The 22,884-nt window shown below is 36.1% G+C and overlaps 2 protein-coding genes across 2 annotated transcripts; both read right to left on the reverse strand.

Moving 5' to 3' along the window:
* On the reverse strand, positions 1 to 10,560 carry LOC145603067 (phospholipase D delta-like). The gene is made up of 10 exons (XM_081659189.1): positions 9,468 to 10,560; positions 7,934 to 8,050; positions 6,156 to 6,350; positions 4,028 to 4,330; positions 3,830 to 3,898; positions 3,333 to 3,480; positions 2,330 to 2,478; positions 1,828 to 1,989; positions 1,207 to 1,407; positions 1 to 543 (listed from the first exon to the last, which is right to left on the reverse strand). The coding sequence occupies exons 1-10, from the start codon at positions 10,383 to 10,385 to the stop codon at positions 247 to 249; spliced, it is 2,559 nt and encodes an 852-aa protein (XP_081515315.1). The 5' UTR covers positions 10,386 to 10,560; the 3' UTR covers positions 1 to 246.
* Positions 10,561 to 16,010: 5,450 nt separating this feature from the next.
* On the reverse strand, positions 16,011 to 17,146 carry LOC145600098 (uncharacterized). The gene is made up of 2 exons (XM_081655957.1): positions 17,000 to 17,146; positions 16,011 to 16,911 (listed from the first exon to the last, which is right to left on the reverse strand). The coding sequence occupies exons 1-2, from the start codon at positions 17,018 to 17,020 to the stop codon at positions 16,117 to 16,119; spliced, it is 816 nt and encodes a 271-aa protein (XP_081512083.1). The 5' UTR covers positions 17,021 to 17,146; the 3' UTR covers positions 16,011 to 16,116.
* Positions 17,147 to 22,884: the final 5,738 nt, after the last annotated feature.

The following is a 22,884-nucleotide window of genomic DNA, read 5'->3' on the forward strand; positions in this document are numbered from 1 at the left end:
TTTCACTAAGTACAAACGCAAATCTACCATCATATATCATTCATATGCTGCATTTACAATTTGTCAAATAACAAATCACCAAAAGAAAGTTAGAAATACAACAAAAAAAATTAAAAATTGAATAAACAAAATTAATATAATTTAAATAAAGCTGTGCAAAAGGTACAGTAGTTGCTTAAATGTTTGACTCTTTGTCCGCCGTAATCTCCCATCAGGTGCTTTGCAAAGATAACCTGACCTTGGAGTTTACGTAGTAAGGACGTCAGGGAGTGTGTTGGAAGGAACACCAAGTATTTTGCCTCCAAGATCAGGGAAAGTATCTTGATTAGGCAAGGATTCGACTTTACCATCATCATCCACCTGCAATGGATACTTAAGAAGGTGGCCCTGCAACAATGTGAAGCTTTCTTCTGTAAATCTCTTCCAGTTTTCTTCAGCAATCTCATTTACTTTTCTCACACATTCTATACTTTCTGGTTCATCAAAACACTCGTTTAGCTTCCCAAGATGCTCGGCCCACAACGATGATCTATAACCGTACACCTGCAAAACATTAGCTTAAATGATTTAGTAGGCTTTAAGGAAACACACTAAAATACAGAGCTGATCTAAAAGTATGGGTTTGCAGTCATTGCAGATGTTAGAATGCCAGACGTGTAAACCAAAAGGAATACAATCCAACTGCGAACACAACATAATTGATTCATTTATTTGATCCACTGTTGTAAACTTGTAATTTATTTAGAAATTCCAATCCTTACAACAGAAGCTAAAACCAATATCTAACCATTCAGTAGTAGTAAAGCAATAAACTTTCATTATTTGTAATAATTTACAGAGTACATATATATCTTTAGGTTTCATAGTTGAATTTCCAATAAACAAAAATAATTATAATAAATAGATAACTCATGTTAAAGCTATAACATTAATTTCTTCATGCTCGTTCCAAGTTCGAAGTACAAATAAATAACTCATGTTATAGCTATAACATTTCATACATTAGCCATGCATGCAATTACTAGTATATAAGAACACAGGTAAATATTCAAAAATGCTGAGTAACAGATGGCTAGGTGAATGGAACAGTCAGGAGTCAGGAGTCAGGACAGTTAGGAGAGAGGAAGAGCAAATGCCCAAGCTCAAAAGACCAACAAATATAGCTTTTACCGGAAAAGAAACCACAGTAAGGATATGCAAGCAAACCTGGCCTTTTGGGTGCCTTTTCTTGTTAGCCCAAGTATGATGGGGTTGATAAGCACCCATAGCAATTTCTGTGTCTTTAGTACCGGCTAAGGATCGTTGGTTGATGTTAGCAGATCCCATTAAAACATACTCATCATCAACAATCATTCCCTTTGCATGTACATAGATCATAAATCTGCGGTACTTGTATGAATCTGAAATCTGATAGAATCATGTTGTTAGAGAACACATATTCAGCTTCATTATGCCTACCATCAGCACTTGGCTCTTATGCCATAAGAAACGAAGCATGTGCTACATAGAGCAGCAACAGCCTTGCAACTAGAAAACAGACCCCAAAGATGTACCACATCATCTAGAAATCAAGCTTAACATCGACTTGTCGGTCAAATCATGGTGAAACTCCATGAATCAGAAACAATCCTAATATAATTATCCAATACATGTACCTATGGAGTTTTGAAATTCAAACCTCTTATTTAATATAAAACCTTATGAGAAGCTAGAGAGTTGAGAATCGACAAAAAATTTACAACGTAACAATTTCCTGTTAAAATCAACTGCAGTCCTCAAGTTTGAGTGCCAATATAATAAGTAAACAAGATAGAGAAGAACACCAACCTTGTCACTTGATTGCTCTGCTTCCTTCAGAGACTCCTCAGGAACTTCTTCCCGATTACCAAGGCAATAGAAATTTAAATAATCTTGAGGATGCAAATCTGTAAGCTGCATTGTTTTCAGTTCACGAGCAACAACTTCATACATCATTTGCATCGTCTGACTCTGTGAGGAAAACAACACGAATCTTAACATAAATGCATTACAATTTACAACAGTCCTCATTTTCAAATTTCCTAGAAGGAAATCAAGAAAATGAATTTATTAAATCCGATAAAAAGAGAATTTCACATGCAGGAATGAAACCAAAAGGACAATATATATTAGATCTCATTCTTTTTTTATTTTTATTTTTTTTTAAAAAAAGGATACATGATCATGGGCAAATGAGATCTTATATTTAAAATTTTTAAAAATAATAATAATAAAGGAACTATTTTCAGGGAAATGGTTACAGCATGCATTTGAGATCAAAAGGCTTTGTAAAATTGTAATTCCTCCTAACCTGCCAGTAAAGAATTTCTTGCACAGCAGCTGACTTTGGATCACCTTCTGGCCACATTGGTATGACAATATACACCGCAAATCTTTCCTTAGCTTTAATTTTACTAACGATTTTCAAAGCCAACTCCATAGGGATCATATTATCAGCACCTAATCATAACAAGATACAGAGGAACATCAGCAACCTTCTAAGGGTCGCAGCTTAAAAAAAAATATCCTTCAACAACCCATCAGCTAACTCCTACGTCTAACAATAAGATGAAAATTGTCAAATGGGAACAAAAAGCAATGGAAGCAAGTGGCCATGTTTAGGCCTTGTTTAGTTCACCTTATTTTTGTTTATTATCTGATCTGGTCTGATCTGATTGTTTGATTTGACCAAACTTTGACCTAAAGTGTACGAAAATCTATAGGGAAAAAATATATAAAGTGGGGTCTTGTTAGATTCGTAATAATGTGTATTTTATTAATATGTAATTTTCATAATTTTTTTCATTAATAAATTAAAGATATTTAACAACAAAAACTGCACATAAAACGATGATTTTATTTTTAGAGTTCAGGTTAGATCATATTAGAAAATACAAGTATTAACATACTTGATCGTTTTACATGTGGTTTTGCATCGCTAAATATCCTTGATTCCGTGATAAAAAAATTATGAATTACATATTAATCAAATACACATATCTACGAATCTAAAAAGATTCAACTCACATTATTTTTTTTTAAGAATATCGTACACATAAGGTCAAAGTTTGGTCAAATCACACAATCAAATCAAATCATATCAGACCACATCAGATCATACAAGCAAAAGTAAGGTGAACTAAACAAGCTTTAGTAGCTATTTCTATCCTGAAAGTACCTAAACTCTCCAAGAAAGATAGAATGCACTAAACTCTAACAAATAAAGCTTGCCCACCCCTGCAATTGTTAGACTAATATACTAGTATATGGCACATGTAAATAACACCACAGAATAACAAGAGTGTCTGCCTGACCTGCATTTTTGTAAGAAGGCCATCCATAGGATGATCCAATAAAATACTGATTTTCAATATATATAAAGTGCTGTGCAGATCTGATTGCCTGGATATATGCTGTTTGTATGCTTTTATCTATCACCAAATTCTTTGCACACTCAAGATTCTGCAAAACATGAGGTTATCAACATGTAAGAAGTTGATAAGAGGACATTAATACATCAACCATGGAATTATTGAATTTAATACAACATAATTATTTTTAATAATGAAAAAACCAGGCAACTGTTCTTGCAAGACTTGCAACCGACTTTCCCATCAGTCACTTTACATGATATAAGTTTATTTAAATATTTGCTGCGTTTTGTTCTTTCTTTTTCATTTAGCAGACTGACTGCCTTGGAGTTTGAGACTTTGAAAGTTTGAACCAAGATTTGTATCACAGTATTTTATGACAGTCTTGGCATGTAGGTATTAAGATCCTGGTCAGAAAAAGATCAAGAGAGAATATAAACCTGAGCCTTGGCTTGAGAGACAGTTTTAGGGAATCCCCTCAGTGATCCCGAGTCAATCGAACGGAATATCTGTAAATAAACCCAAACAAGCCAACAATTCGTTCATAAAGTAACAGCAGACAGGAATGCTATAACTTATAAGGACAGGGGAAAAACATATAAATGAGTCGACAGTATTAAGAATTATATGAATATTACCTGAACATGCCAATTTTCTGAATGCCCTTCCTTTGAAACCCATAGCTCAGGATCCTCTTTCGGGACTTCAGTGAGCTCCTCTTCTTTAGCTGAACGCTTAGGGCTAAGTATCCAAGAGATACGATCTAACTTTATTAAAGAATCATCTTGCCAACGAGACATCTTCTTCCGAAATCCAAACTCTCTAAATTTTGTAGCCTTTTTCCATCTCTGCTCAAAATTTATTAGGACATCATACGCAGCAGGACCGTCAATTTTGCAATGCAAGTCATGCCATGGCTGCCTTGGAGCTCTTGTCCCAGCCTAGGAAATCCATATACCAGAAAATTCAACAATTAAATAAATAATGGCTATTCAATGTTTTCATATTATACAGAGAATTGGTGAGATTAATATTTACTTATTTAGTTTTTCATTGTCTTCAACTATTTTGTCTATTTGATAAAGATAGATAAGGTCCACAAAGTAAATTTAATACTTATAATTAAGCAGGTAAGAAAATAGCAGATCACTTAATAATAAGTCCTACTTTGTACACATTTTCGCTGCATATTCACCCTCATTTGCATGTAGATTTAGAGGTGTTAGGTTCATGTATGAGTTATTTACTTAAGTTGTGCTCTACTAGTCTATGACTATCAGTGTGTTTTGATGAATTTCAGTCAATTTCAAAGCAAATGGAATATGGTTGGCTAAGCTTGAGTATATTAGTAATGGAGAAAGAAGGTAGCTAGCTCAAAGATCGTAACACATCTCTTCAGGATGGATTTGAGTTAGAATGAACGTTTGTGAAATATTAACAAAACTGAACTTGTTCGCTTATTTGCTCAAAACTTTTGATCTATAATTAATGCAGTTGATCTAAGGAACTATACTTGAAGAGCTTTCCAATGATAGGCAACATGCCAAATTCTGACAGAAAAGAGAGAGTTATGTCACTATGAAGATGAGTTGTTTGCGGTGTTGTAAGTTGTAACCCTAGTTGCCTGATCACCAATTGCTCGATTAGACCAAGAGAAGCTGATTTACAGGCTCAGCTTTGTCTTTAAAGAAGAACGCCAAGGTCAAGTCCGCCGGTAGAGTAAAGCGAAATTTCATAGAGTCTGGAATTTTTCTATTCGGGATTTTAGCTTTTGCCTAACAACACTTAGTAAAAACACCTATAAGAAATCATTTGATTATTAGAAACTTTATCATTATTTGTATTAATTTAAGTTTGGGTTTAGAAAGAAGTTAGAGAGAGAAACTTGAAGATGCCCATCGCTCTTCAAGACTCCCACTTTCTTCCATTAATTCAAGTAACATATTTTCTTCTTCTTTTCTCTTCTTTATTAATCTTGAAATTCGTTGAGCCCTAGCCTTGATTGATTAAATCTCAATTAAATATTTATGTATTCATGTTTAATTGATTATGCATATGCCAATACTAGATTAATATGATTAGTATCATCATTATTCCATCATCCTGAACTCTTGACCACAATAGGAGTGGACAAATTTGAATATTTTAATTAAAGACAGGATATTCTCCATGTGAGTTAGAAAGTTAGGATGTCGGGCTTAATGTCTTTAAATTACAAGATTCCATGAAAATAAGTTTGAGTGTAATTTAAGTAAGCCACAAATACTCAGAATAGATCTACAGTATCAATAGGACGTACCTTTCCTTGTGAACATATAATCGATTGGTTGGGGTAGGAATTTGTCTTGCATAAACTGTGCTACTGGGAGTCTGTGATACTTAATCCTAGATGTTTTAATTATTTGATTTTCTTTTTTTAGAAGTATGATATTAATTAAACCCTGCTTTATATTGATTCAACTAATTATGATTTATAGCAATCAAATAGTGATACTACTTTCTCACATGACTTAACCTACTAGTCTACTACATAGTTAAGAGAATGGGTTAGATTTCTGTTTTTTTATTAGGTGTACGACCGCTTATCACTGATAATAAGTAAATGTCAAGTTGCCAATAGAGATCGAAGGACCAAACAATACATGCACCAAGGTGAACATCTAATAAAGTAGCTAGAGTACTAGACTTCTAGGATGGAACTCTACAAAGAGAAAAGTAACAGCAGGGTGTATCCCTACAAAAAGCAAATCAGAATCATATACTCACAGGAAATGAGGGGTTGTGAAAATCATCTTTGAAAACTGTGTCAAGATCACGGAAAAGTCTGTGCTCAGGTGTGTCATAGCGTCCATCACACAGATCTATACCTCCTATGAAAGCGGTAATCTTTCTGTTGTTACCAGATGCCTGTGTATCTACAAGAACACATTTCTGATGATGCGTAAACAAAGTTCCAACAACCTGCAGAGATCACAAAATACACTTCACGAAGCAGCTTGAAGAAAAGTATTTACGGGAAGATGATAGATCACAACTACCAATAAAAGTACTGGTAGGCGGATGAGTACATGGACAGGCCTTGAAGCAGCCTAGAATGTTTTAAACAACTATTTATCAAACTACCACACAAAAATATTAACTTGGCAGCTAAGGATGCAATGTCACCATAAATATAACTTAATATAAATACACTTCACAGCAAACTCAAAAGAGAACCCACATCTAACCCATCAAGCTACATAAAATCACTATTATAATAAAAGTACTCCTGAGTGGGGATCAGGTGGCTACCATGGAGGTCTTGATTTTGGAAGGGTTTGCAGGAGTTTGAAGCTACTTGGGAGCACTTTGATGAAGTTCACCTAAGGTTTCCTAGTTTCCACCATGAGGACAAGGTGAAACTTTGGGTGGGAGGTATTGCAAGGAATCAGCCAAGCCTGATGTCCGTTTTACTTATGCTACAAGGCCCAAGAAATAATCAGAGAAGAGTTACTTGCTTAGCTGAAGGTTTGCTTGTATCAGTTTTGGGGTAGAGGGTAAAGTAGTAATTTTGGAATAAGTTGTTATGAGTTTGTTATTCTGATTCCTTTTGTTAGCTAAGCTGGAGTTTGTTAGCTTGCTTAATTTTGGGTATTAATAGGGGTTTGGTTAAGGGGGAATGCATCAAAGAAATTGATTGTGAAGTTGTTGTTGGAGAGCACCTTCCTCTCGAATGAAGGCATTGTATTGCTGGATACTCTGTTTAGTAATACAATTATCCACTTGGCTACCATTTTCTCTCTAATCTCTGCTTGAAATTCTCTGTTTTCATACTTAAGTCCTACAAATTTGAGCTTGCATACTCAAATTCTCAGCTTTGGGGAAAATGTAGTATCAGTTGCAAGCAAAAAATTGCTCAACAGAACCAGCACATAATTGAGCAAAAGTTTAAAATAGATCAACAATAGTAGTATTCAAATGACACAACTACAGAAGATCTTTGCTTCTCTGTGAACTGTGAAATGTTGCTTGGCTATGTCTACACTCCACAGATCATGTAGAAGTAGTTGCAATAATTACACAAGAAACATACCACAAAGTCCTGAAATTTCTATACAGGTAAAAGGTACTATGACACTTAGATCAATAATTAGAACCAAGACCACAGATGTAAGAGTAAATAAACATCCTCCCCAATGTTTTTAGCGTATGTTCTCATGCGGGCCATGAACCTCTAAGACAAAGTATGATTCTTAACCACCCTCCTGATCAAGAATGCTGTGAGAGTAAAGAAAATATGGAATTTTAACAGAAAATCAAGGAAGACAAACTCTTAAGGTCGTGAAGCCAAGGATGAAATCACAACATCATAAAATACAAAAAAAAAAAAAAAAAAAAAAAAGATTATTGAAGGCCTATGCCAGGGGCCTTCCTTACGCTTTCTTTCCATAAAGAAAAAAAAATTATATAAATGAAAAAGATAAAGTAAAAAAGATCAAAGATTTCAAAACCTAATCACATCAGAAAAAGAACAAGTGGTAAATGCCTCACAAATCAAAGAGTACCTGTTGCTTGAAGTAGCCAAGTTTACTGCTGCCATAACGAGGTGATAAAACGCACATAACTGAAGAATGCTTAAAAAACTTCCGTGTTTCCTCATCGTGTGTTTGCATAACCCCTTCCTGCAACCAACAATACATACCAGAAAACAGAATGAACATCAAAACATTGTTTTGCAATATCCATAACCTTCGAACCAGCAATCAGCACATAAAAAACCAGTGTTAAAAAGCTTTTGTAATCCATCTATTTCTTTGACCTAACACTTTGACAAAATGAAGCTTAGGTGAAAATAAGAGCAGTGGAAGGAGCATCATTCAATAATAATTAAACAACTAGCACCAACATTGATTCACTAAAATATTCTGAATTCCAAAACTGACCACTCCATAACAAGTGGAAAAAAAAAAAAAAAAAAGACCAGAATCTTCCATATGATTACATATCCATTGAGTATGAAAGGTTCCTTTAATAAACATTATGTTCTTTAACTTTTTTAGTTATGTAATGTAATCAAAAAAAGGAAAACAGTAGAATAATATTTAATCCATGTCATTAGTTTAATAAGTGAAATCAATGTATAGTTAAGACAATTCCATGATTTAAAGTATATTAAGTTATTAACTAACATAATTCCAAACTTCACTAGAACATGACAGGTTTCTTTTTAAATTGTGCTCTTTGACTTTGAAAGGGAAAGGATCAAAGGAGAACAATAGAATATAATTTAAATCATTCCATTATATATAAAAAGTGAAATCTTTGTTTTGTTAAGAACTTAAGACAATTCCAAGATTAAAATTAAACTAATTAACATGGATAATCAGCCACATTATCAAACACCCCACATCACCAGCACAACCACGACAAACTCTTCTTCTATCCAAATCATCTCACCAACACTCATAGAGTCATAGTTATATCAATCCTTCAAATTAGTCATCTTACTACCAGATCACCAATCTACTCAATTCCTCAAACTTACTCCAAGAAAACAGACGTACAAGTTGCAATCTAATTACAAACTTACAACTTGTAATTATTAAAACCGGGGCATTATTATTTAATCTTCTTACAGCATTTTTCTCCTCCTAGGCTCCCAACAATCCCAGAACACTACATTTCATCAATTCTCAACAAACAAAGTTGATTCTGAAAACTCACTTTATTAAAGTTCATCATCCATTGACATACATAAAAAAATTCTACAAAATTTTACACAGGCAGATATAAAAAGAATGGAAAGAAAGGGAAGGGACCCACATCAAAGTTAAACGAAGTTAACCACTCAACTGGATCTACAAACCTTTTTCCCCCATTTTTAACCAATCCCAGCTCCTTTCGATCACAAAATTCCGTATCTAAGGTACACCCGGTTGTATAACAGACACTAACCCAACCTGCTCCCAAGAAAACCATCAACATTCCACTCGCATTTACAAACCCATCACAAATCAAACACTATAACACCATTTACATAATAAAATTGCAAAATCAAACACCATAAAATCATAAAAACAAGAAGAAGAAAAAAAATACCGTTTTGATGAAATACTTGTTATGAGAAGTCTTATCATCCCAAACAAGCAACAAAACCCTAACCCCTTCTTCAGACTTATACTTCAACAAATCCCCAAGTATAAGATCACCTCCTCTTGGCAATGGCTTAGTGGGTTCTCTCACCAACTTAACTTTATGAAAAACAGACCAACCAACTATATAAATCATATGATGAGCTTCAGAAATAGCATAACATATATCTTCCCAACAAGTATTCTGATTATAAACTTCACCACCATCCAACTTAATTTCTGGCAAATAATCAGGTTTCCCATGTGAATCCTGATACAATTTCACTAAACCCCCCTTTCTGAGCGGAAAATAAGTCGATTTCACCCCATTCAAAGTCACATTAAGATCTGGAATCCTCTCACAAGGTATATATTTCAGATCGATTCGAATTGCCGACTCCGGCTTCGGCGGTTTCCCAGTCGAAGGAGAGTAAATTGGCTGCCACCCTTTAATATGTTCACCAGATAAAAGCCGAGAAGCAGGAAGAGAGAAAATCCCAATAACCTGAGCCCCAAAAACATCATCATCCTTAACTTGAAACTCGATATTAGTGATTGGGTGAGCAATAGGTATGATGAAGTGTTCGTTCCATTCAGGGTCCTGCGAGTTTTTGAGAACCCGGGTACGCGCAATCGTGGCTTGTGGGACAACAACGGCGACGTAAGGATCGCTAGTGATGATGTGAGGTCGATGTTTGTGTTGATTGTTTGAATTCTTTGGAGGAAGATTGTCGTCTCGAGTGTTGGAAGACCAAGTGTTGCAGCCGGTGAAGCAGAGGCGGAGGCGTTCGGTGGTGATGTCCATGTTGGGTAAGTCGCGAGCTTCGTGGATTGTGAGGTCGAGATCTCCGTGAAGATACACCATTTTTTCTGAATCTTCCGCCATTGTTGAGAGCTTGGAGGAGAGAGAGTGTGAAAGTGAGGAAGTTGGTGGGCGGTTGGCGTAGAGAAGAAGGGAGAGGAAGGAAAGAAGAGGGGAGAACAGAAAGTATGAAGAATTGACAGAGATTGTTTTGAAATGTTTTGCAGATGGCGGAAACTATCAATATTGGCTCTTTCCGTGATTCGCAATTTTTATCATCAAAATTTAATTAATGTTGGCTTCTTGAAAATTACTTGCTCTTTGTTTTATAAATGCACCCCATTTTCTATTCATGTACTAAGCAGAGCGTGTTCGACACTAATTTTTTTTTTTTAGTAACTTTAAATGGGTTCGAACACCAGTGATTTCGTATCCGATTAAAATCTTGACGCCGGATCTGCTTGACTTGAGTGAGAGCTCTCTATAAAAGAGCTCGGACTATTAAGACCTATTTCGGAAACTTAAACGAATCAATTCCCACTTGATCCATTCTTCTGACTGCGCTAGCATCATCGGATACGGCCGATTCGTAGTCCGACCCCGTTATCATGGTAGAGGAGGCCAGGGATTGGGCTGATTGACCCCGAATTCCAAGACGAGAATCGGGTTAGTTTTAGACAGCGTCTTGAACTCTGGGACCGCACCCGTAAGCTCTCCTGATATTCGACAGTTATCCCGCTGGCAAATTCTACCATTTTCCCGGCTTGAATCTTGTTCAATCCATAAACACGTGCAATCCCGTGGTTGTGTAGCCGATGATTTATCGGCCCTTTCAGAACCAACTCACGAATCAACTAAAAGCCCCTCCGAGAACCGCTACCCGTTCTTCCATTTTGAGATCTTTAAATTCGTAAGATCATGATAGAGTCCCCAGTCCATGACTTAACATCGGTAGAATGCTACCTCCAATTCCCGTAGCGGCGATGCCTTTGCTTCTGATTCCGACAAGGGCGGAAAGCTTATAAAATCACTATTTAGAATATAATTCAGCGAATAATTGGGAACTGTGCTTCATCGTCTGATCTAGTTTCTTGATTAATTTAAATTGTATTTTACTTTTTTATAATTTTAATTGTAGATACTGTATGCCTTTTAATTAATGATATTTTATCTTTCCCTTCCCAAAAAAAGATCTAATATGATTTAAATTGAATATCTGTGATCTACTCCCTTCGTCCCTAAATTACATTCCTCTTTGGAAATTTACACGGGAATTAAGAAGGAATGAGTAAGACAAATAACAATGATTAGATAATGCTATGAGAAGTACAAAGATAGATTACTTATTACTCATGACATGTCATCAATCCTTTGCAAAAAAAAAAAAAAAAAAAGACCAATCACATGCTCCTAATTGAAAATTTTTAACCATTCATATTCATTGTAATTTGGCACAAGGATTATGAGTGAGATTAGGTAAGGATGAGTGAGAAAACATTAAATATAAAACAAAAAAAGAGAATTGATTTACTAAAAAAAACTTACCAAAAATAGAAAGGAGGAATGTAATTTTGGAATACCTAAAATAGAAAGGATGAATGTAATTTAGGGACGGAGGGAGTAATTTGATACTACCTCCGTTTCTTTTTAGTTGACACGTATTCCTTTTTAGGAAGTTTCTTTTTAATTGACACGTTTCCTTTTTGGGTAAATTTTTTACCTTGCATTTACAAGCTACCCCACTTGCTTTTTCATTCTCTATCACTCTCTCTCCTCTCCTTAATATATGTGCCTAAATCAAATGCGTCAACTAAATAGAAATGGAGGAAGTATGAATTTTTCTAATTTGGTGTGATTTGACTTTTTTTTTCTTGTTTATTAATTCACATATTTTATAAAGGTTACTCAGATAATGTTACAAGGATTACTTTGTCAGTGTTATGTTCCTTATATAGGTTACCCAATCATAAGAGCTACTTTGTTCTTTTACAAACGGACACATGGTGTGGCTAGTTGCAAACAAACCATTTGAATTTATTAAAACAAAATATTAAAAATTTAGTGAAAATGACACATTCACACAAAAATAATAAGTAGAAGAAGAGGAAGTAGAAGAAGAAGAATTGATCGTGTTTGATCTAATCTGACAAATTATTTATGAAATAAGCTAATATTAACTTAAATAATTGATTGATTTTCATTTTAGCGGGTTGTCAGAAGATAAAGTTATTTCGTTTCACTTGATTTTTACTTGATCAAATGTAACTTTTAATTAAAATTAAACTTTAGTAGTCTTTATAAACAAAACCTTATTTGAACTTAATTCTCCACTGCTTACCTTCTTTAACATCTTTATCGAGCGAGTAACATTTTTTTTCTAAGCTTAATGACCCCATAAATAGTGAATAGTGAATAACACCTAAAAGATGAATATGTACACTTTACTAAAAGAGGAAGTTTAATTTGTGTTGAATATAAAGGTGTTTCAAGTTGCTTTTGGCTTCACCAAAAAAAGTTCCTTTTGTAGCTTTAATTAAAGATTGTCTTTATTCTTAAAGGGTTTATTTCATGTTAATGTCGACAATGTATTTTAATTATAAATTTATAATCCACTCCCTAAACAAAACAATTTACTCCAACTTGAATAAACTACAAACAATAAGAGAATGTCTAAAAATGGTGCAAAATCATTCAATTGACAAAGAATGAAGTATATATTCATTCATCACCACTAAAGGAAATGGAACCCACGTATTAATTGTCGTACCTAATCTTCTTTAATTATACAAGTAGAAGAAGATAAAATAATGACTTTTGTTGCCATTAAAATAGGCCAACAAATCAATACCAGTCACCAACCGTCTGATTTGGCAAGTAAAATAGGAGGATCTTAATCAACCACGTTCATTTGTCCTAGTCTTGGGCCTTGTATTAGTGGCACCATCTCCATCTGTTTTCCCCTCAAAAAGAAAAAAAAAATCTCCATCTGTTTTTTTTTTTTTCTTGTTTTTTTTCAATTAAAATTCATCATCTTATCAATAAAACATCATCATCAAAATTTGTATCTCCAACAATACCAACATATATAATCAACATCATCGATCATCTCCATTATCTAACATAAAAATTAAAAATGAAACATCATCATTTCCATTTATATCAAAACATTGGTCCACAATGTATTACTTTATAACGTACTCATCGTAGTATATATAATTCCAGGGGCTTTGCGCCTTTGCCCCTCTCCTTCACCAAAAAAAAGTATATATAATTCCAATTTTCTCTTAGGATCGCTATTAGTATGATTATAGTTGGATATACTACCTCTGCTTCGCATTATTCGCAACAAAGGGGTATTATTTGTGTGACATAAAATATTCATTTGTTACGAGTAATGCGAAGCGGAGGTAGTATATACTTTGTTTTATAAGTGTGTGGTGTGTCACTTGTGTTAGTTGTGTATGTGCAAAGGTTTAGACAACTTAGTTAAAATGATTATTTAATGTGTAAGTGGTGTAAACAGAGGTTTCAAAACCACACCCGGCCCGAAAAATATTAAAATTATATTTTAATTCGTGTGGACACAATAATTTAGCATGACTCTTGTTTCGGGGTATTTTGTGATCTCCTCGGATACTGGTCACGCTCTTCAGACAAGTTCCTCGTTCAGAAAATCATCAAGCGGACGCGCTCTCCAAGTTAGCTTCCTCGGCATCATGTGACACTCCAAGATCAGTATTTTGGGAAGTACAAGAAAAAAAGGAGTATTGATGCCGAGCCTGTTCAGATCATAGATAGAAGTTCAATCTGGATGGACGGAATTACTTCCTATTTAAAGGATGGAATTCTTCCGGACGACCCCAAAGAGAGTTGGCTAATGAAGAGGAGAGCGGCCTGGTTTGAGATGAAGGATGGGGAACTATTCAAGAAGGCTTTTGTGAAGCCCTATCTTAAGTGCATAACTCCTGAAAGAGGGCATGATGTGCTGGACGACCTCCATCAGGGACACTGTGGCTCCCATATTGGAGGACGAGCCTTGGCTGAAAAGGCTACACACCTTGGGTATTACTGGCCGAGTTTAAAAACGGACGCCATGCAAATGGTGAAAAAATGTGACAAGTGCCAGAGGTTTGCGACCCTTATTCCTCGGCCAGCAAATAGTCTTTCGGCCATAAGCAGTCCGCTCCCTTTTGCAAAATGGGGCATGGACATCTTAGGGCCATACACTCCAGCGTCCGGCCAGAGTCGATATGTACTAGTGGCTGTAGACTATTTCACTAAATGGGTTGAAGCCGAGGCCGTCCGGGGCATTAAATGGACGGATGTGTCAGCCTTCATATGGAAAAGCATAAGCACTCGGTATGGAGTGCCTCAGTCAATGGTATTTGACAACGGACCTCAGTTTGAGACGCGCCAACTCCAAGAATGGTTGGGGGACCAATGCATAACACATTGTTTTGCTTCGGTCGACCACAAGCCAATGGTCAAGTTGAAGCCTATAACAAGTTGATCTCAAATGGAATCAAGCGCAAGCTTGAAAAAGCAGGCAGCCTATGGGCTGATGAGTTGGTTAATGTGTTATGGTCCATACGGACAACATCAAAGAGTTCCACGGGAGAAACTCCATTCTTTTTGGTCTATGGAGCTGAAGCTGTACTCCCAATTGAAATGTACGAGCCCACTTTGCGGGTAATGTTATATGACGAGTCGGCCAATTGGGAGGCCATGAAGACCGCCCTAGATTTTCTTCCAGAAGCTAGGGTTAATGCAGCACTTAGACATGAAATATATCGTTTAAGGATGACAAGGGCATATAATCGCCGAGTGTCTAAGCGTCCGCTGAAGATGGGGGATTTGGTGCTGAGAAAAATGGAAGCTGTTGGTCGTGCCAATGAGGACGGCAAATTAACTCCAAACTGGGAGAGGCCATACCAAATTAGGGAAGAAGTCCGAGACGGCACATATCGCCTTGAAGCCATTGATGGCCGTCAGATCCCACGGACGTGGAACACAGACAATCTGAAAAAGTATCATGTTTAAGTTTTTCTCTTTAGTACTTAGCCAAAAAAGTTGTATGTACAGCTAGGTCTATCGACCGAGCTATGTAATTAAAGCCATACGGCCACAACAATGTAATTTTGACAAATTAATGAAAAAGTCAAACACTGTTACTTTATTTTGTTATTTTACTTGTGCTTATTTGCATTTTATGATTTAAGCTGAAAGGCCGAGTGAAATCACTTACTAAGTTGCTTCCAACATAGCAACTCGGCCTATCATAGGCTTAGTAAGTGGCCGAGGTAAAAAGGTTACAAGATTTCTTCCAATGAAGCAACCCGACCACACAAAAAAAAAAGAACTGACTTAAGTCAGAGATGAACGTCCGTCCCAATCCAGGACGGAGGATTAAGGCAAGGTATCCTAAAAATTGTGTAACACAAGTGTCCCTTACAAATAGGGCAAGGGCATACCTAGGCACCTAGCCCAGCCAAGCCAGGAATTTCTAAGTTGAGATAATACTTGGGACTTCTAGGGTGCGTCCGAGCGATAGTTTCAACGGACGACTCGCATAAAGCCAATTGAACGGCCAATTAAATTGCTAAGTATGAAATAGATATAAAAAACCGCTCAAAAAGCGGACATATTACCATTAAAATAAGACCGCTCAGAAGGCGGCCGAAATGTTTACAATACCGCTCAAAACAGGCGGCTTCAAACAAAAACTAAAAAAGAAAAACAAAAGCTAAGTAAAAATAGAAAGCTGATAAAAGCAAAGCTGGAAAGCTGAACAGACGGTTGCTGGAGGACTTGAGCTCTATTTAGCCATATCATCTTTGGCAGGCTCCTTCGCAGGCTTCTCCCCCTTGGCCGGGTCAGGGACGGACGTCTCATCTTTTGGCTTTTCAGCGCCATCGTCCGCCTCCTCCTCCTCCTCATCTCCCTCTTCGTCCTCTCCGGACTCGGGGGAAGTGACCACTAGCTCTGGAGAAGGTTGGCCGGCCTTCTTTGCCTCTTCCCTGAGGCAGACGTACGCAAGGCGCTTAGCAAAGCGCTCCTGGTAATATGCCGCCTCACCGTCGGCCACCATCAGCTCAAAGGCATCAAAGAAGTGAGCCTTAAGTCGTTCTTCAGCATTGTGCTCGATGCGGACGACATCTTCAGCACTGGGCGGCCGAGGAGCTTTCAGCTTCTCTGTCAAGTCTGAGACGGACTTCTTCAAGGTTTCCACCTCGGCCCTCAGCGCATCCGCCTCATCCAGAGCAAACTTAAGGTTAACTTGGGTTAAGGCCAAGTCACTCTTCAGCTTCTCATATGCCTCGAAGTCAGCTTTCCATTTCTCCCCCTCTAGGACGGTCACGTCCCGTTCCATGCGCATGGCCTCCCTGGCCAAACTCTCTTGTTCGAGAGCTTTGCCCAGCTTGACCAGGTCTTCAGTTTGCCGCGCCGCCTTGTCGGACAGCGCGGTGATCTGGGTCTCCAGATGGACCCTCTGAATTGCGGTAGTCCCGGTCACGACATCCTTGGCCTTCCTCACCTCGAGCCAAGCTTGTTTCAGCCGCTCGTTCTCTTTGTCCTTCCAATCAAGGAAGGCGTTCAGGCGAAGGTAGAGCTGCGGACGGAAGAAAAAGAGTTAGCCAAATAAAGAGAAAAATATGCTAAGTGTTGAGAAAAGAGAATATGATATAAGGAAGAAATACCTCGGCGCTGCAGTTGAGCATAGGGCCGAGAAACCCCTCGTTGATTCCCCACAGACGGCGCCAAATGTTTCGGGGTATTTTGTGATCTCCTCGGATACTGGTCACGCTCTTCAGGCAACGAGACTCGGACACCTGCAAAACAACGAATATTCCTTTACCGGAATATTCGCCTTCGACGATCAAGTTAGAGATCTGGAAAAGGAAAATTTAGAGAGAGAAAGTAGAGAAAAGTTGGAGCTCTTTAATGCTCTTTTTATGTTATGTCCCACTCCACCCCTCCCATCATAAATGATTGGGGTATTTATAGGGGTGGGAACATGTGCCCCTCTAGGGTTTGTACCCTAGAATTCTGTGACGTGATTGGCTGCACAATCAGGGAGCGTCATGTGTCATAGGGGGCGCCGTTTTTGCGGCTTTCAAGGTTTTTCTCGGGATTTGGGCCTGATGTAATAAAGGTCTTTTCTCTTGCTGATGCTCAGATATTCTTCTAGGGCAACTGACACATGTCCTCCTAACATAAGGACACGTGTCGCCCTCTCATAGGGACACGTGTCGCCTTCTCATAGTGACACATGTTGCCTTATCAATGGGCCACGTACTTGGGTATTTTTACCCTAAACAACTCGATTTTAAAATTTGACTAGACATGACCCGACCCCACTTCACTGAGTCATCGAATCTGATCTGAATATCCAAATTGACACCCCGTTAGTTGAAATTAAAATATAATACACCCTTTGTTTTCATTTAAGTGTTCCAGTTTGATTGACACACTTGCCAACGCACAACTTTGACCAATAATATCTTTAATTATCCAAAGTATATTTTTTCTTTTAAAAAAAATAAATAAATAAAAAATAAAAACATAAACTGATATTTGGAAAATATGCTTTGTGACGATTCTAATAAGTACTCATTGATAATATTTTACCTTAGGTATAAAGCACAAACATTAGTCAAAGCGGTGGTAAGAATATTTGAATATATAGTGTTAAAGTGAGGACGTGAGGCATTAAATAAAAACGGAGGGAATATGTCGGTAAAGGGTGGATAGAGGAACATTTTATTACACATGGGGGGGGGGGAGTATGAATATGGATTAGGATCACAAGAAAAGAGAAAAACAAATAATAGTAAGGCCCTGTTCTTTTGAGCTTCTGGGCAGAGCAGGGGTCAGCAGAGCAGAGTAGATTAAATTTCAGCAGAGCAGAGAAGAGCAGATTTCAGAATAGCAGAGCAGAGCCGGGCAGAGCAGAGCCGAGCAGATTTCAACATTATTATTAATACTATTATTAATGTTATTATTGTTAATGTTGTTGTTGTTGTTGTAGTTATTATTATTATTATTAATATTAATATTATTATTATTATTATTATTATTATTATTATTATTATTATTGTTGTTGTTGTTGTTGTTATTAGTAGAAAGATAAAAGATAGCGGTTTACTTATATTTTTTTCACAAAATTTTTAAAATATAATGATTTAATGAGTAATAATGATTTTACTTATAAATTTTTCCTAATCATATATTTTGAATCCTAAAATAATAATAATAATATACAAAGTACTACTTGAAAACAACCTCTTTTTTTTAATTCTTAAATTGTATGGAAAGATTTGAAAATTAATTCAACTCTATGAACTATCAATCAATACCCACATAAAATGTTTCTACATATTGTGATTCTAATATCAAATGTTTATAAAAGAAATTGTTATTAATTGTTATTATTATTATTATTTATTTGAAAGAATTGTTATAATTATTAGAAATTATTAATAATATTATTAAATATTAATTCTTAATAGTTTGAATTATTAAATATTATTATTGATAATTATTTTTATTAATTATTATTATGATTAATAATTATTAATAACATTAATATTAATAATTATTAAACTTATTTTTAATATTAATAATTATTATAATTATTCAAAATAATAAATTATTATCATCAATACAATATTAATTATTATTATTATTAAATATTAATTATTATTGTTGTTATTATTAATTCTTATTTGAAAATAGAGCAGAGCAGAGCAGAGCAGAGCCGAGCAGAGCAGAGCAGATTTCTTTTAAGCAGAGCAGATTTAATTTAAGCAGAGCAGAACAGATTTAATTTAAGCAAAGCAGAGCAGAGCAGCTCTGAAGAACGGGGCCTAAGTAGAGTTAGTGAGCTGAGAGAGAATAATGCCGAGTAAACTGTACATGAATATGTCCATGTAAGGAACTAATGCATTTAATTACAAAAGTTGTCGAATAAAGAAGGTGATGCACTAATTTAGGTCAATATGGATTATCATATCTTGTCATACGAAGTACAGAGTACTTGTACAATTTAGGTCATACTAGATTACTGGTGGAGTATGTCCTTAAAATCATGCAATGTTTTTACCTTTGGCTTCTTAATTCGATTTGGTTAAATCCACTGAAATTAGACATGTGCACAATATTCACCATATAGAGTAACATTGCTATGTATCGACTTATATAAGTAATTTCTCTGTCCCTATTTGTTTTGCCTCATAGCTAATATTTGGGTCAAAATTCGATAACTGTGATCATTAATTCTCGTTAATTTATAAGTTATTATATAGTCAAATGAGATCTTGTTGGATTCATCTCGTTGCATATTATATTAATATCTAGTTTTAATAAAAATTACGCTTATAAACATAAAGATATACATGTTTAAAGACATTTCTTGGAAACCGTGATAAGTCCGATGGGGCAAAAAATAAGGACAGAGGGAATACTGTTGATCGGGGGATTAAGTAGGTCGTTGGTTCTACTAACCCTAATCAAATTAATTATTTATAACCTAAACTACCCTAATACGAGTATAGGGGTAAGTAAAGGGTCGAACCCAAAATGACTAAGTGTATCAATCTATGCCAACTAGATTACTAGGAAAGCTTGTGAGGTAAAGAGAGGTTCAACTAAACACAACTAAGAACAAATAACTAAAACTAGGGAAAGTGGAATCCAATTACATTAATACATTCAACAACATCAAACAATTAGATGAAAATGCCCTTGATTAGGAACAATCAACACATTTCACTCACTCTCGCACAATTAAGCATGTTAATTATCCTACTAAACTAATTCACTCTCGTGAAACTAGCCTAGCAAAGGTATGGAAGAATTTAGACCCTCAACCAACTCACTCTCGCACAATTGATTGAAAGCACAATTAAGAACATAGAATCAATTAGCTAGAAAGATTCTAATCCATAAAAGCATCATCCATACACAATAATCAAGAAATAATTCCATACTAATCACAATCAATCATTCAATTAATTAACATAACCTTCATCCATTTCCCTAGAACAAAATCTAAGCTAACATGATGAACAAAAACAAGGAAAACATGGTAAAATAATAATAAAAGCAAGAATCAAATAACTAAACTAATTAATCTACTCAAAACAACAAATAAATAAGCAAAAACAATAATAAATGAAAGCAATAAAGGTGAGAGAAAGTTAGGAGGACTCATTGAATTTATGAGAGGAAAAATCCACAAATTTGCTTCTTCAAAATCCCAAAAACTCCATGAAAAATCCAAGCTTTCTCTCTCTAAACTAATCTAACCCTAAGAGAGAGAAAATAAAAGAACTAAACTACTCTAAAACTAATCTAGGGTAGAATTAAAATGTTAAGTGTTGAAAGTTTTGAGAGAATAACCCCAAAGGGGGTATTTATAATACAAAGCTAAAAAAAAAAAAAAATAAAAGAAAAGAGAAAATAAAACTAAACTAAAACAAATAAAATAACTAAACTAAAAACCAAAAAAAAAAAAAACAAAACTAAAAATAAAATAAAATAAAAGGAAAATGAAAAGGAAAAAAAAAAAGGAAAAACCCACTAATTTCCCCTAATACCCACGAAGCATTCAGACCAATTTCTTTCTCCCTCTTCGACTTGGCTGCTCAATACTCCAATGAAATGCGTCACTAGCCATTACCGTTCGATCATAGCCATTCATCATCGAATCACAACCATTCAACATCATTGCATATCATTGAGACTCAATCAAGGCTGTTGATCTTCATTAATAATCACATGCAAAGCTCGTGATGTGGTTCAAATTGAACCCCGATCTACGCGCCCGTGAAGACACCGCGCAGAGGTCGCACAATAGCTACTGCCTCAACTCCGATTTTGACTCTAATTACGTGCGCCTTCTGACAGGGTTGCGCGGCCGCGAAGCTCCAATCCAATTGGACCTTAATTGAGGCTTGTTGTTTGCAAATGGTGAAGAGGGGAGGCCGAAATGCGCTGCTGGTGAGTTGCGGGGTTTAATTGGTGAGTGGTTTGGTGGTGATTGATGGTGGTTTTGGCGGTGGCTGGTGTATTGGAGTTGCGTGGTGGAATTGGAGATGTGCGTGAGTGCTGATGGTATGTGATTGGAGGTGGTTCGGGGTTGCTGCTGTTGGTGTTGGTGTTGTTGCGGGGTGAAGCAGGGGAGTGAGTGGTGGCTGGAGGGCGTTGGTTGCTGGCGGAGATTGATGGTGGTTTCGGGTCGGTTTTTGTGGAGTAGATGGTGGCAGTGGTTGCGAGTGGTTTGGTGGTGGGAGTGTGTGACTGGTGCGTGGCTGATGGCTGGAGGTTTGATTGGTGGTTTAATTGGTGCTGCTGGTTGTTGTTGTTGGGCTGTTTTGCGTGAGGGAGAGCAGGGAGCAGGGGAGATGGGTGCGTGACTGGTGTGGTGGAGGTTAAGGTGTGGGGTGGTGATGTTTAAGCTGGCAGCAACAGGCCGGGCAATAGTTTGCTTGGGAGCTTGTGCCTCGAACCTTGGACCTCCGAGCACAATCCTACACAAACCAAGAAAACCGAGAGAAAAAGGGACAAAAACTAGAATAAAATATAAATAAAATAAAACAAGATAAATAAAGTAAACTAAAATGCTAAAACTAAAGAAATAATAAAATAAAATAAAATAAAATAAACTACAAACTAAAAGGAAATAAAACGAGAGAAGCCGGAAATTATTAACTAAAAATACAAAAATAAACTAAAAACTAATAAAAAAGCAAAAATACTCAAAATAAAGATAAAAGACGAGAATAATAAAATAATAGAAATAAAGGATAAAAAGGGTGAAATTATTGGAAAATAAGCCGGAATACGACTCAATAAACACCCTAAAAGTGACATAAAAGTCACTTATCAACTGTATATCATTTTTGTATATCTCTTTTATTTTTAGTCATTGTTATAACTTAAAACACATTGTACGTTTTTATACACACTTGTATTCATTTCCGTACTAACTTGCTACAGTACCATGAAAGGTAATTAAATTCCAGGTTATCTTGCTACATTATGGAGTCAACCTGGATCAACAATAACAATAATATCTGAGGCGGTTCTCGTCGTCTTATTAGAGGCTTTTATAGAGGCCAACTTTAGCTCGGAAGCCTTTTGTTTTATAGTTTCCTATTGAGGAAAACCCCATTAATCTCCTAGATAAACAAAACAAATATATTCCAAGAGAGAAGAGAATAAAATATAATAAATTTTTAGAAAGTAAAAAGATGTGGGTCCAACTATCAATAACGGATGTTTATCTACCTTGACGGCGTTAGTATGGTTCAGCTTCATCACCAAATCAGGACAAAATAAAACCACCATCACCATCTTCCTCTTCATCTCCTTCCTTCTTCAAACCACAACTGAAATTCAATCACCATCTTCACCTTCTTCTTGCAAGCCAACCACCACCAATACCAACATTATCACCAACATTGATGGCGGCTTCGCCGCCAAATAAAACGAAAACCCTAATAGAAATAGAGTAATTCAGGTCATGGTGAACCCAAAGGGTAAGTGAGCTTCCCCTCCTCCATCGTTTTCGACCATTAAA

Source organism: Chenopodium album, chromosome 21 (genome assembly GCF_948465745.1).
Source record: "Chenopodium album chromosome 21, dcCheAlbu1.1, whole genome shotgun sequence".
Taxonomy (NCBI): domain Eukaryota; kingdom Viridiplantae; phylum Streptophyta; class Magnoliopsida; order Caryophyllales; family Amaranthaceae; genus Chenopodium; species Chenopodium album.

What these genes read in the sequence shown, in the direction of transcription:
- LOC145603067 (XM_081659189.1), bottom strand. Translation starts at nt 10,385, where the DNA reads ATGGCGGAAGATTCAGAAAAAATGGTGTATCTTCACGGAGATCTCGAC. An exon ending in CAGAAAATTGGCATGTTCAG is followed by an intron (nt 3,899 to 4,027) that starts GTAATATTCATA and finishes GTTTATTTACAG; the next exon opens with ATATTCCGTTCGATTGACTC. An exon ending in CAGAGCAATCAAGTGACAAG is followed by an intron (nt 1,408 to 1,827) that starts GTTGGTGTTCTT and finishes TGATTCTATCAG; the next exon opens with ATTTCAGATTCATACAAGTA.
- LOC145600098 (XM_081655957.1), bottom strand. Translation starts at nt 17,020, where the DNA reads ATGCTCAACTGCAGCGCCGAG. An exon ending in TGCTCAACTGCAGCGCCGAG is followed by an intron (nt 16,912 to 16,999) that starts GTATTTCTTCCT and finishes TTCCGTCCGCAG; the next exon opens with CTCTACCTTCGCCTGAACGC.